This window comes from Ictalurus punctatus, chromosome 14, assembly GCF_001660625.3.
Source record: "Ictalurus punctatus breed USDA103 chromosome 14, Coco_2.0, whole genome shotgun sequence".
NCBI classification, from domain to species: domain Eukaryota; kingdom Metazoa; phylum Chordata; class Actinopteri; order Siluriformes; family Ictaluridae; genus Ictalurus; species Ictalurus punctatus.
Genome location: NC_030429.2, coordinates 20,119,530 through 20,133,126, shown reverse-complemented (window position 1 = coordinate 20,133,126; position 13,597 = coordinate 20,119,530). Strand labels below are relative to the sequence as shown.

Here is a 13,597-nt window from a genome sequence, read left to right as displayed (position 1 = left end):
ATAATGAAACTATAACTATAATCCTTCTGAGTATTTTTGCATATAAATTGACTGGATATCAAGATTTACAGTAGGATGTTTTTAAGCATGTTAAGCCTGTACTTGATCTATAATATTATGGTCATGTGGTGTTCATTTTTATTTATATAAATAAAATTTATGTTTGTTTCATGAAAGCTTAAAGTCTTGCATTGTGTAACTCCTTTTGCAGTATTCACCACTGTCTCAAAGTATCTTTTCTACTCATACCCGCTTACTTGGGTCACCAATTCAACAAGAGACAGGTCAGCAGACAGTAAATCAGGGATTACATCTTGGTGTAATACCACATTGGAGAAAAAGAACCATTGGAAAGAACCAGACAGTGTAAAGTACATAGCATATAAATAACTTCAGTCCTGCTTCCCCCACCTCGAGCTTACCCACACAGCACGTGCAGGTGCTTTACCTGAAGCCGTCTGAGTTGGGAGTCAACAGAGGAAGTAGGTCAGAAGAGGAAATAGGGCACCACTTAATGTCTCTGTGAAAACAGAGATGCTTTTTGGGTATTCTCCACTGTCCTGAGCAAAACTAAAGGCATGTGTAAAGCAACTTAGGGACTCACACACTCATGCAATTGTAAGAGATGCAGAACTAAACATGTTTCACAGGAAGACCCATATGTCAAATTCTTGCACAAATTATTTTCTAGTACACTACAAGATGCATAGGTCTACTAATATATATCAGTGGAAATGAAATACAAATAAAAGCTGATCCTCAACTCACGTCCCCTCATCCTGCCTAACATGGTATATCCCAACGCTGCACTATCCACCCCCATGCATGGTTCTAGGAGTGGTTCAGTCTTGGTTTGCATTAGTGGTGTGGGAGTAAGTGTGAAGTCAGTCTGGGTCGTCTGTGAGGAGAGCACCACAGGGCTGAATGTGCACCTGTATGACTGTGTGTGAGCGGACAGCTGTGGGACACTTACTGATCTGAGGACAGTTGATAGAACTGAGCTGAAATTGCAGCAGTAGTCATGTTTTGTGCATTTCCTGGCCCAGGGTCAGGCAGCAACTCACTGATGTATCATTATAGCAGTGGGAAAGAGGTGAGTTGTAAGATTTCTGTGAGCTGGAGGAGATTCAATCTTTGTGTGTTTATTAGTGTATCGATGTATTTCATTGGAGAATATGTAACACAAGGATTCTTATATTCTACCCAGCAGATTTGAGTACATACATACATACATACATACATACATATGTATGTCTGTGTTTATATATGTGTTTATGTCCATGTGTCTGTGCGTGTGTGATTGTACTTTATATGATTATTGAACAAGTGTGAGATCTGTCTTAGCACATGACAAACCAAACCAGATAGTGTGCGTCCAGGTCAGTAATGTTTTTCACCTGCTTTGGATAAGAAACCTTGAGCTTGAAGAGCAGTACTCACCTAAACTGTTTCTCCAAGATTAAAACCTATGATGTGCCACACTTGGTTCAATCAAGGTTCTTCTTATTGCTCACATGGCATAGCTTCAAAAGTCACAAACCAAGTGTGTCTTAAAAGTGCAAGTTCAGCTGTAGTAGAGAGTGAGCCATGAAGTGTAATGCCCAGGTTGGTATGTGGCTGAACTCTGGCAGATGTTTTCTCCCAGTGCTCTCCACCCCATTACAGCAATGTACAGCCCCCTTCTTTGATCTGCACACAGGGTAAGTGCCTCCAGACGGACATGGATGACACAGAGCAAAGGGAAAAAATTAGTTGCATATGTGCGGGGCTGATTTGGGTTTGAACAAAAATTTTGGGCCAGCTAGTCAGTATGCTTTGATCAAATGTTTTATTGAATCCAGGCTTTTTGTGCCACGAGACTGTTATTTTGTGTTTTAAAGTGCATTCCTGCGCAGTGCCACCTCGTTTTTCTTAAACAATCAATTTTGTAGTGCTGTTTTCACTGGCACCCACATATACTTGGTTAGCTTCATGGCTCCAAGGAGCCCAGTGCTTGACTGCTTTGATCTTTGTCTTATGAAGTACTTTGATTTCTGATGAGATTTCAAATCCTGGATTTGAGCCTTGCCATAAGACCTCTCCTGCCCTCCTTGGCTGCTGCGATAGGCACCATGATTACGTCCTTAACTCTAAGGGGCAGAGAGGTCATGCTATTGGGTGTTAAGATTATTAATGGGTCACTTGGTCAGCCATCGCCGACTGGGGGCAATTGGGTTGATCCTGCACCATATGCTGTGCACTGTGGGTTAGACCCGGGCTTATCTGGTCCAGCCAATCATCACAGGCTTTTTCAGGAGAGGATCCAATCAAGAGCAGCTCTGTGCTTTCTTGGTCAGATGTCTATATGAATGGGACCAGAAGAATCCTGACCCGTGGGTAATTCTGATCGTGGACGGCCGTTGCCCTGACAATGCACATGTCATTCCGGAGGTCCGGCCGGGGAGGTGTGGGGGGGTATGTGAGTAGGTGGTGGTGGGTTGCGGGGCCTCCTGATCAGCTCCTGCACTGGCCCAGAGAAGAAGAGAGAGGGGGAAGTGCAATTAAAGCTTAAGGCAGGTGCAAAGTAGGATCAGAGGAGGTTCTGTGAGTCTGTGGGTGTTTGGGAAAAACAAATCACAAAATGTCCATGTATAATCTATCAATGATCAACAAATATACATATATTTAAAATTTGTTATAAAAACAACAACAACAAAAATTAATTTATATAGCCGGTATAGGCCGGTTTGAACTGATAGGTCTTTACTTTGGATTTAAAAAATATCTAGAACCCAAAAGTGTTTTTAGTTTGAACCTCTTGTGGAAACCCTGAAGCTTCTATTTAGAAACTAAGCAGAAATATATATTATATATATTTTGTGTGTGTGTGTGTGTATATATATATATATATATATATATATATATATATATATATATATATATATATATATATATATATATGTAATATATAGATTATATATGTCCTAAAGCAGAGAATACATGGAATTCGCAGCCTGTGTGAATCTTCTGGTTGCTCTGTCAAAGAATAAAGGACTGACTTTCCATTTCTTTTTCCATTCCATATTATTGTTCCATTTCCTTTCCAGCAATGCTTTCCATTTCAGTATATATCTTTCTCTCGCTCTCTCTCTCTCTCTCTCTCTCTCTCTATATATATGTATATATATATATATATATATATATATATATATATATATATATATATATATATATATATATATATATATATATTTTTTTTTGTTCTTTAATCATCAGGTGTACTCTCCATCTCCAAACGCTGAGGAACCGAAAAGAGATTCTGCTTCATACTCATCATTTAAACTTCCCAGCACAAGCTTCACAAGCCCATTTTTTGGTAAACTTATCCCTTTTTTTTGTAATATTATCCCACAATGATGACTAATAATTTTCAGACAGTCTTGTTGTTTACATCTGTGTGGGCGAGCAGAGGCTGCTATTGGTTTATTTTAATTTGAAAATGATGTGTGCGTGTGTGTGTGCAGTGGAACACAGAGCTCTGCTGTCGGAAAGTGTTTTACTCTCAAGGACGCCTTGGGAGGCAGAACGAAATAAGATAGCCTCTATGTTGTATGCACTAGTGCTGTTATAAGGACACACACACACACACCGGCTTTGTTTTCACAGCTGTATTGGAGGCATGGTTGGTCCATATTTTGAGAAAAGAAAATCAGACTTTTATAGCCAAACCAACAATTTTTTAAAACTCTTGGGGGGAAAAAGTGCTGTGAATTGAATCCCTCTTATTAACTATGCTTTCTATTAAGCTTCCAACTTCTTTACCACACTGTGGATTATAGCCAAGCATAATATAACAGAGCTCGCTACTTCTAACCTGAGCCAAAGAAAACTTACACTTCTGATATGATTGTCCTGTATCGTGACATATGTTTTGGATGAATAACAATACAAATAATAATTCTTCTTTAAAAAAAAAAATTCTCTGCCTTCTGCTTGTATTTACCTGAAGACAAAAAAACCCTTTGCACTTGTTCGCGTCAATATATGTTGTCATTTTTCTGTCAGATGGGACAAACAGCTCTACAGACCCCTGGAGCTCAGCCAGTGGGATCAGTCCATCAGGTCATGGAGGCATGCTGGGATCCTCATCATCTAGCCAATCACTGTCTGGGAACAATGGCAACCTGCCAGCACATGACCGTCTGGTAAGACGTGACTTTAAAATGCAATTGTCTGGACCCCTTGAGGAGTGTATAGATAGCTGGAAATGGTAGATTAATCTTAAACAAAAACCATTCCACAAGAAGTCATTCTGATGCAAAGAGGTCTTTGAAAACTTTAGGTCATGTAGAGTGGCATCTGATCCCATTTACTCCTCAAAAATACATTGGCAGATGTCAACACTAATGGATAATTGTTAAGAGATACGTTTTCATACATTTTCTTAAAACACCGTAGACCTTAAAACACAAAATACCATTTTTGCTTTTCTTTAGAACACACTACCAAATTCAGCACCACCTGAAGTCAGCAAGTGTCTTCCGCCAATGTCGTCTTTTCACAGAGGAAGTGGCAGTGCTTTACTTTTTGTTTCTTCACCCCATACTACACACACCAATTTCACAGATCGGCCCATGGGTGAGCCATCATGTTCATACGACTGTAAATACGATTGATTTATTGACATGATCTTGTGGCATTATGTTGCATATGTGTGTCATTTCAGGTGTTCAGGGGAACACTGTTGGAGGCTCAGGGGATGCTCTCGGGAAAGCTCTGGCTTCTGTAAGAACTCACATACTGTACCACAACATATAGTTTAGCTAAAATGACAGTACATAGTAGCCTCTAGAGAAGGAACGTGAGCATAAACGGTTAATGTGTTGGAATATTACGGCTTTGCATATTCCCATTTTTTGGCATAACCTTCATGTGTCACTGAGCGTAACATTGTATGTGAATGGTGCTTTTTATTCTGGCAAGTTCTTGGGTGTCATAATGATCAGGATTTATGAAGTAATTTAGTCCAAGACTCACAGTGCCTCAGAGCATTTTGGTGGAAATAACGTCCTGTGAGAAAAGGTCTGAGTCTTGTGAGAAAAGCTCTGAGTCTTGTGAGAAAAGCTTTCTACAGATGACAAGTTGTTTTTGTTAAGTTGAAGCATTTGTGATATTTAGCAAATGTGTCTCTGGATACATGAGATAATAGAAATAAATATATGTTTAAAATATTTCTAGCCTCAAGCAAGAAGGTCATCACTAGAAAATAATCTCAGTCAAGCTCTCAGTCAAGATTGAGTTAATGTAATGAAAGACTTAAAAAACCCCAAAAACTTCTGCTTAAAACTCCAAAATAGTAGATTATTTACAGATAATGAAAAAAATTCCTGCATAGATGTATTTGCAGACCGCTCCACCCAAAATATATCTAGTTCAGAACAACCTGTGCCTAAGAATGAAAGCTGATTATTATGTAAAAATGTTGGACAGGAGGATTCTTGATCTGCAAAGATGATATCAATGATATTCATAAATATCTTTTTTGGCATACCTTCAATTAAAAAGAAGACACATTTGAGGTCAAGAAAGTCCTTGCTTTAATCAATGCCTTAAAATCTCTATTTTGCCTTTCGCTGTGTGCAGATTTATTCTCCTGATAACACCAGTAGCAGCTTTCCGTCCAGTTCATCCACTCCAGGGAGATCATCACCTCTGGCTGCTTCTACTGTTTCAGCAGGTTTTTACCTTTCAATTTGTCAATCTCAAACGGACGAGTTTAATATAACATTTTTTAAAATGTATAGGCTGCTTATATATAAGAGCAGGTAGTCAACTGAAGTGAGTGCAAATTGTTTAGCATATACACTATATGGCCACAAGGTACTGTACACTGAACGTGGACAGCTGAACATCACGCACATACTGTACGTGGTTCCCAAACTGTTGCCACAAAGATAGAAACACACCGTTGTCTATAATGTCTCTGTATGCTGTAGAATTATGATTTCCCTTCACTAGAACTAAGAGACCCAAACATGTTCCAGCATGACAATGCCCCTGTATCTCCATGAAGACATGGTTTGCCAAGATTGGTGTAGAAGAACTTGTGTCCTGCACAGAGCCCTGACCTCAACCCCACTGATCATGATGATTTGGGATGAACTGGAACACCGACTGCACCACAGACCTCATTACTCAACATCAGTGCCTGACCTCACTAATGCTCTTGTGGCTGAATGAACACAAATCCCCAAAGCCACATTCCAAAATCTAGTGGAAAGCCTTCCCAGAAGAGTGGAGGTTTTATCAGCAAAAGGGAGAACAACTCCATGTTTATGCCCATGGTTTTGTAATGGGCACATATGGCTGTGATGGTCGGGTTTCCACATACTTTTGGCCATGTAGTGTAATAAAGAACATAATATAAACAGAGGAGTTGGCGCTCATTAATTAATTAATTTATATTGAATGATTTCTTATAGGAGCTAACCAATGGCCTCGATCAGGTGGACAGACAGTACTGCCATCCAATTATGAGAACTCCATGCAGTCGCTGGTAAACTCTCTTAAAATCATTTCTAGTTAAACTAGGAACAGCTTTCCAAAAGCATTGCAGTACAAAGATCATTTATAAACAGTGGAGCCAGTATCCCATTTAACCATCTCTCTATCTGTTAAGATCATCTTAAATTTGCAATGTAATGGGCAATGGGGTTATTTTGGGGTTTTGTGATGATGGGTGTTTGAATTTGGTAAATGTATTTTGGAAAGAAAACTTTGATATGTTTCAGATCTTCGTGTTAAGTCACCACTTCATGTATATTTTGGATTTCAGGTGGAGGATAGACTGGACAGATTAGAAGATGTCATTCATGTCTTACGAAACCACGCAGTGGGTGGGACAAATATTAACCTGACCAATGACATGCGCAGTCTAATCGGACTCACGCAGCAAGGAGCAATCACGATGAGATCAAACTGTCCTGTCACTGGACTAATGACAAATGGATTACCAACAGATGTAAGTCCTTGTTTTTATGAACAGGCTTTCATAAGAGCTCATAATCATAATTTGTTACAATGTGGAGGTGATTCGAGATCAGAAATGTATCACAAAGTCCCTTTTTGATCATTTCAAAATGAGCATCTTCTTACTCTTAATGTAATTAATGGTAATTAGTAAAGTGTATGTGAATAACTAGCTACTTATAATTCAGTCCAGAACTGGTCCAAACTACTGTTATGACATCAGAAATATAATGTAATTGGTTTCTGAAATGCATTGCTGGTTGCAGTTCAAAGACGCATGAAAACAACAACAACAACAACAACAACAATAATAATAATAACAAAAACAATAAGAATAACAATAATAATAATAATAATAATAACAACAACGAGGCAGCGCACGGTGGCTCAGTGGTTAGCACATTCGCCTCACACCGCCAGGGTCCGGCCTCGATTCCTGCGGCTCTGTGTGTGCGGAGTTTGCATGTTCTCCCTGTGCTGCGGGGGTTTCCTCCGGGTACTCCGGTTTCCTCCCCAAGGCCAAAGACATGCATGGTAGGCTGATTGGTGTGTCTAAAGTGTCCGTGGTGTGTGAATGTGTGTGTGATTGTGTGCCTGATGCTCCCTGGGATAGGCTCCAGGTTCCCCGTGACCCTGAAAAGGAGTAAGCGGTTGAAGATGGATGAATGGATGGATAATAACCAGGATGCCAAAAGAATTCTGGAAACTGTTATAAAGTCCCTTGTAGTTATAGCATTCAGTTCAATATCATGGAGCTGCAGATACTAATATTTACTTTCATTTGTCATTAAGTGTTTGAATATGGTCTGATATAAGCATAATATGCTCTACATTATGTATTAAATGAGACAAGATTGTTTAGTATGACTGCTGAAAGCTTCCCCTATAATTTCAACCTTAAAGTTAAAATACTTATTGGGTAATAGGGGCTAAAAGACATTATAGTCTTATTTCATTTCATTTCATTCCATGGTATGGTGGCTTAGTGGTTAGCACGTTTGCCTCACACCTCCAGGGTTGGGGGCTTGGATCCCACCTCCACCCTGTGTATGCGGAGTCTGCATGCTCTCCCTCTGGGTATTCTGGTTTCCTCCCCCAGACCAAAGACCTTTGTTATGCTGATTGCTGATTTCAGAGCTAAAAGTGTGTCACAAATACAGAAAGCTTGAAGCTGAAGTAGAGCATCAGGATGAATCATGTGGGTCCGGAGGTTGAGAGAAGTCACAGCAGTAGACATGCATCAGTGTTCATTTAAGTCCGCTGGACTGAATTGTTGCTTTTTTTCTGTTGTTTTTTTGACAGGTGTCTGCAGCAGACCCAGGTGAGGCTGCTCATTTGGGTACACACTCTTCTGCTTCTTCCTCCTCTTCTGATCTGACTAATCAGGAAGACATCTTCAGAGGTTCCCACTAAACAATTATTGCTTTCTTGACCCCTCTTCTGATCCTTATTTCTTCATTTATGAGCTATGGGATGCAGGGCTGTTACTATTCAAACTATTTTATTTAATTCCTTTCTATTTTCTCTGTGTAAGCTGCAATAGTCTTCACATTCTGGTCATTTCTCTCAGCTCTGGCAGCAGGGCTGCTCTCCAGTGTGTCATCAGGTGCTCTGGAGGTGAAAACAGAGCCATCTGATGTTGAAGATTTTAGACTGCACAAGACCCACCCGAGGAACCTGTCTCACCCTCCTCATTCTAGCCGTCTATCTCACTCTTCCTCCAGTGGTCTGCACTCTGATGAAGAGAGTGACATCAGAGAGCCTGAAACACCCAGCAATGATCCTGCTAACAGAACCAGGTAACCTTCTCTCATAATCTTCTCCACAACTTTGTTATGACAGGATTGCAATACAGTTTGATACAGCATATAATGGTCTATTACTATTGGAGAAATGTCTCAAAATACCAATATTGGTCACTAGAGGGCAACTGGGAACCAAAGTAGGGGAATACATCTATGGCACAGTGTGTAGCATTGTCGTCTCACAGCCCCAGGATCGCTGGTTTGATCATGGAGCTTCGATTACTGTGTGAAGTTCCCTGAGTCTTCATGGGTTTCTTCTAGGTTCTCCGGTTTCTCCTAGGAACATGGCAGTAGATGGATTGGTTACAGTAATTTGTTTCACACCCAGTATTCACGCCCAGCATTCCTAGGATAGAATCCGGATCCACTGTGACCGTGACGAGAACAAAGTGGTTACTGAAGATGAAGGACTGAATGACTAAATTACTGAATGAATGTATAATGAACACAACTCAGAGGAAGTGTGAGGATCCGTGTGTGTGAGGTTCATTAAGAAACTCAGCAATCCAAAGACACAATGGTAAACAGACCAGGGTCAAACACAGATTCCTAGGACATTTCCAAAGGTAAAAACCAAAGGGTAACCAGAGAGCATTGATCACAATCAATCCCAAATACAAAGGCTCAGAGCTCACATGAGAGAAAGAATAAATCAACAAGGCTTCATAATGAGCATAATGAACCATGTGCTTTATATGTGAATAGGAAGCATGTGATAACTGAAGAAAAGTCTGTAGAACTCGAGGAGGAGGCCCTCTGGTGGTGTGGCAGTGAAATGTCCCTGACGGAAGTGATAGAATATAACTACTGCACAATAAGGTTGAGTTAGTTATGGGTTAATGATTAGTTAACTAGTTAGTTAAGGGTTAGTTAGCTCTTCCTGAAAGGCACTCTGTAATAGAGTGATAGGGAAGAACCATGCAAAGAATGAAAACAGAAATGTAGGGAAGGAAGTAATGACTTACTTCTGAAGCAGGACAGATTGACAGACTAGCAAAATAATTTGACAAATTGTTTGGTCTTGTCTGCTACAAATACCAGCAAAATTCTGGTATGCATGTGCGTTTGTTCACAGTAGCATCCTTGAGGATGAAGATCTGTCTCCAGAGCAGAAGGCTGAGAGGGAGCGAGAGAGGAGGTTGGCGAATAATGCTCGTGAGCGTTTGCGTGTGAGGGACATCAACGAGGCGTTTAAAGAGCTGGGCCGCATGTGCCAGCTGCATCTGAAAAGTGATAAGCCCCAGACCAAACTACTCATCCTGCACCAGGCCGTCGCAGTCATCCTTAGCCTAGAGCAACAGGTCCGGGGTAAGGACCCTTCAGTGTTGTATGAACACCTATGATAGTAAAAAAATTTTTTTTTAAAAAATAAATCAATAACAAAAACATTAAATCCTTGCAGCCTAGCCCAATTCACCAGATACTGACTAATGTTCTGCAACTAAACATCTATTATTTAGTCTGAAGGACAGATTTATTGTATGATTATTTTAAAAGACTCAGGTAATTATGTAAAGCAATAAAAAATAAAAAATGATGTAGGAACCTGTTTATTCGGATGTACAGTGTGTATGGGCCAGTGCAGGAGAATAATCTGTGCAATGCATTCTTCTCAGAGCGAAATCTGAACCCTAAGACTGCATGCTTGAGGAGGAGAGAGGAGGAGAAAGTATCAGCCATGACACTGGATCCCCAGTCCATGCATACAGTCATTCATGCAACATCACCTGATCAAGTCACCGGCCATCTCTGACAGCCTCTGTGTGTGTGTGTGTGTGTGTGTGTGTGTGTGTGTGTGTGTGTGAGAGAGAGAGAGAGAGAGAGAGAGAGAGAGAGAGTGAGTGTCTGGTTTAATTCTTTAAATAATATTTTATAATAACCAGGAATTATGTGTATTTTAACAATTTTTTGCTCTCATCTATAGCACTTTTATAGCAGTTAGCTTTAACATTGACCTTACGCAATCCCCCTCCCAAAAAACTGTTTCACTGTTTATATGTACACAGATACCTGACTAACCTGTTTTCTCATGTGCATATTGCTTCCTGCAGATCCATTTCCATGGGTTATTTTAGTATTCTCCTTCAACAGTTTATATATAATTTTATATTATAGTGCCACTTAATTACATTATCATTACCATGGACTTCAGTGCAGTAGTGTGTCTTTGATTAGGATCCCATTCTGAGGAAACTGAAATTCATCTTAATAACATGATAAGTTTGACTAGTACATGCTGTATGACAAACATAATGGACTATGGAACCAAACATTAATATTTTGTCATACTTTTTTTACAAACACATTTTTACATGTTAAATGGAAAGACAGTTGTCTTTGTGTATACTTCCTGCATAGAATTTTAAAATAAAGTTTATGGTTGAAACATTTTTAAAATGATTTTCCTACTTTTTTTTTGCTTTGGTTGCCTTCTTGATATTACCAAAAACAGTGCCAGGCTTCCGGTTCAGTGCTGAGCTGTTTGTGTGGTTGCTGTTTGTGTGGAGTTTCAGCTATTCTCCCCGTATGAGCGTGGTATATACATATACAAAATTAATTCATACAGGGATGTGTTTTCAATGCCTTCTTACTTTACTCATTTGTTTCTAACTGGACCTGTATAAACACTGTAGGTGTCAGTTCAACAGTAAAGGTGTTTGCTGAGAAAACGTTAGCTATTTAGCATAAAATATTATTTCACACGCATGACGAATAAATGTGTCAAGTCTTTCAGACTAATTCTTTCAAGGTTGTTTTTAAATAAGGATGTGGTTCTAAAAGGGGGGTCTGTGCCATACAGCAGGGGATCTACAATGTTATTTTTATATTTTCAATTATATAATGACAGCAGCAGTCATTATAATTTTTTTTGTATATACATCCCCAATTCTGAGAAAAGTTGGGACAGTATGGAAAATGCAAAAAAAAAAACCAAACCTGTATTATATTGAAAACACATTATTAACACATTATTTGATGTTTTACTTTGTGAATGTAATATATTTTTTAAAATATACACAAATCTGATGACTGCAACACACTACAAAAAAGTTGGGACAGTCGACTGTTTTCCACTGTGTAACGTCACCTTTTCTTTTAATAACACTTATTAAGTGTTTGGACACTGAGTGAAGACACCAGTTGGTTAAGTTTAACAAGCAGAATTTTTCTCCATTCATCCATTACACATTTCTTCAGCTGTGCAACTGTATGGGGCCTTCATTGACTTATTTTGCGCTTCATAATGTGCCACACATTCTCAATGGGAGACAGGTCAGGACTGCAGGCAGGCCATGCTAGCACCCACGCTCTCTGGTTTTGCGTTGTCCTGTTGTTGTTCCAAATGTGTACATATCTTTCGGCATTAATGATGCCCTCACAGATATGCAAGTTACCCATGCCCTGGGCACTGACACACCACCATACCATGACAGACGCTGGCTTTTGGACCTGACACTGAGAACAGCTTGGATGGTCCTTTTCCTCTTTGGCCCGGAGAACACAACGGCTGTTTTGTCCAAAAACTATTTGAAATGTCGACTCGTCGGATTGTTGATGTGTTGATGTATGGCTTCTGCTTTGCATAGTAAAGCCTTAACTTGCATCTGTGGATGCAGCGGCGAATGGTGTCGACTGACAAAGGTTTACCAAAGTATTCCCGAGCCCATGTCAGGACCTCCATTACAGACTCATGACGGTTTTTAAGACCGTGACGTCTGAGAGATCGGAGATCACACGCATTCAGAAGTGGTTTTCGGCCTTGCCCTTTATGCACCGAGATTTGGCCGGATTCCTTGAATCCTTTAATTATATTGTGCACTGTAGAAGGTGAAATACCCAAAACCTACCGAATTGTCTTTGGGGAATGTTGTTCTCAAAGTGTTGGATTATTCGCTTACGCATCTGCTGGCAGATTGGCGAGCCTCGACCCATCCTTACTCTTGAAGGACTAGGCCTTTTTTGGAGGCTCCTTATATACTATGATTAGACGATTGCCTCACCTGTTTCACATCACCAACTTATTTCAACATGTCACATTGCTATTACGCTTAAACTGCCCCGTCCCAACTTTTTTGGAATGTGTTGCATGCACCAATTTCAAAATAAACTTTTACCTTCAAAGAACTATGCAGTTGATTAGGTAAAACATCAAATACCTTGTCTTTATATGTTTTTTTGTTTGTTTGTTTGTTTAAATACAAGTCAAAGTACAATTACAAATCACTCCTCTTTGTTTTTATTAGCATTTTCCATACTGTCCCAACTTTTATTGGTATTGGGGTTATATTTATTAGGTATAGTTGGTTTTTTAGGCTATTATACTGTATAATTCCAATTGACTGGTTATTTCAATTAAATGGATTTCAAATGATCCCACTTACGTGTTTCTTATAGAAGGGGTTCTCAAATTATTTTAATTCTAAAATACATTCTATGGACCCTCTCAGTACAACATTATTTCATGAACATTATGGAAACATGTACAATAATATACAGTACATTAGTCTATCTATTACCATAATTGAGCTTTCTTTCCCTGAATTTTCCACAGACAGAACACATTAGGTCCAAGTTAACATTATCTATAGGCTGACTTGTTTTTGAGTTAGTGAAGTTTGAATTAAACACATTTAATTAAAGTGACCAAATAAACAGCCTAATGACTGTAAGAACTCCATAATAAATATAATAATTTTGATGTTTGGTTATGATTTCCACCACTGGGAACTTTGAAAGCCACTTATAGGATGTTTATATTTTCATAATATAAAGTTTAATAACTT

The 13,597-nt window shown here is 39.3% G+C and overlaps 1 protein-coding gene across 3 annotated transcripts; it reads left to right on the top strand.

Moving 5' to 3' along the window:
- Nucleotides 1-863: 863 nt before the first annotated feature.
- LOC108274485 (transcription factor 12) lies at nt 864-11,315 on the top strand. Of its 3 annotated transcripts, none has more exons than XM_017484682.3 (12): nt 864-1,093; nt 3,256-3,355; nt 4,045-4,184; nt 4,476-4,617; nt 4,706-4,764; nt 5,623-5,716; nt 6,462-6,535; nt 6,815-7,000; nt 8,311-8,410; nt 8,579-8,807; nt 9,892-10,121; nt 10,430-11,315. In XM_017484682.3, exons 1-12 carry the CDS (start codon nt 1,022-1,024, stop codon nt 10,564-10,566), a joined length of 1,563 nt encoding a protein of 520 aa, XP_017340171.1. In that variant the 5' UTR covers nt 864-1,021; the 3' UTR covers nt 10,567-11,315. The 3 variants fall into 3 exon arrangements, with proteins under 3 accessions (XP_017340171.1, XP_017340170.1, XP_017340172.1); XM_017484681.3 differs by having other exon boundaries at nt 9,889-10,121; nt 10,430-11,314; XM_017484683.3 differs by having other exon boundaries at nt 865-1,093; nt 8,311-8,329; nt 9,889-10,121; nt 10,430-11,313.
- The last annotated feature ends 2,282 nt before the right edge of the window (nt 11,316-13,597 follow it).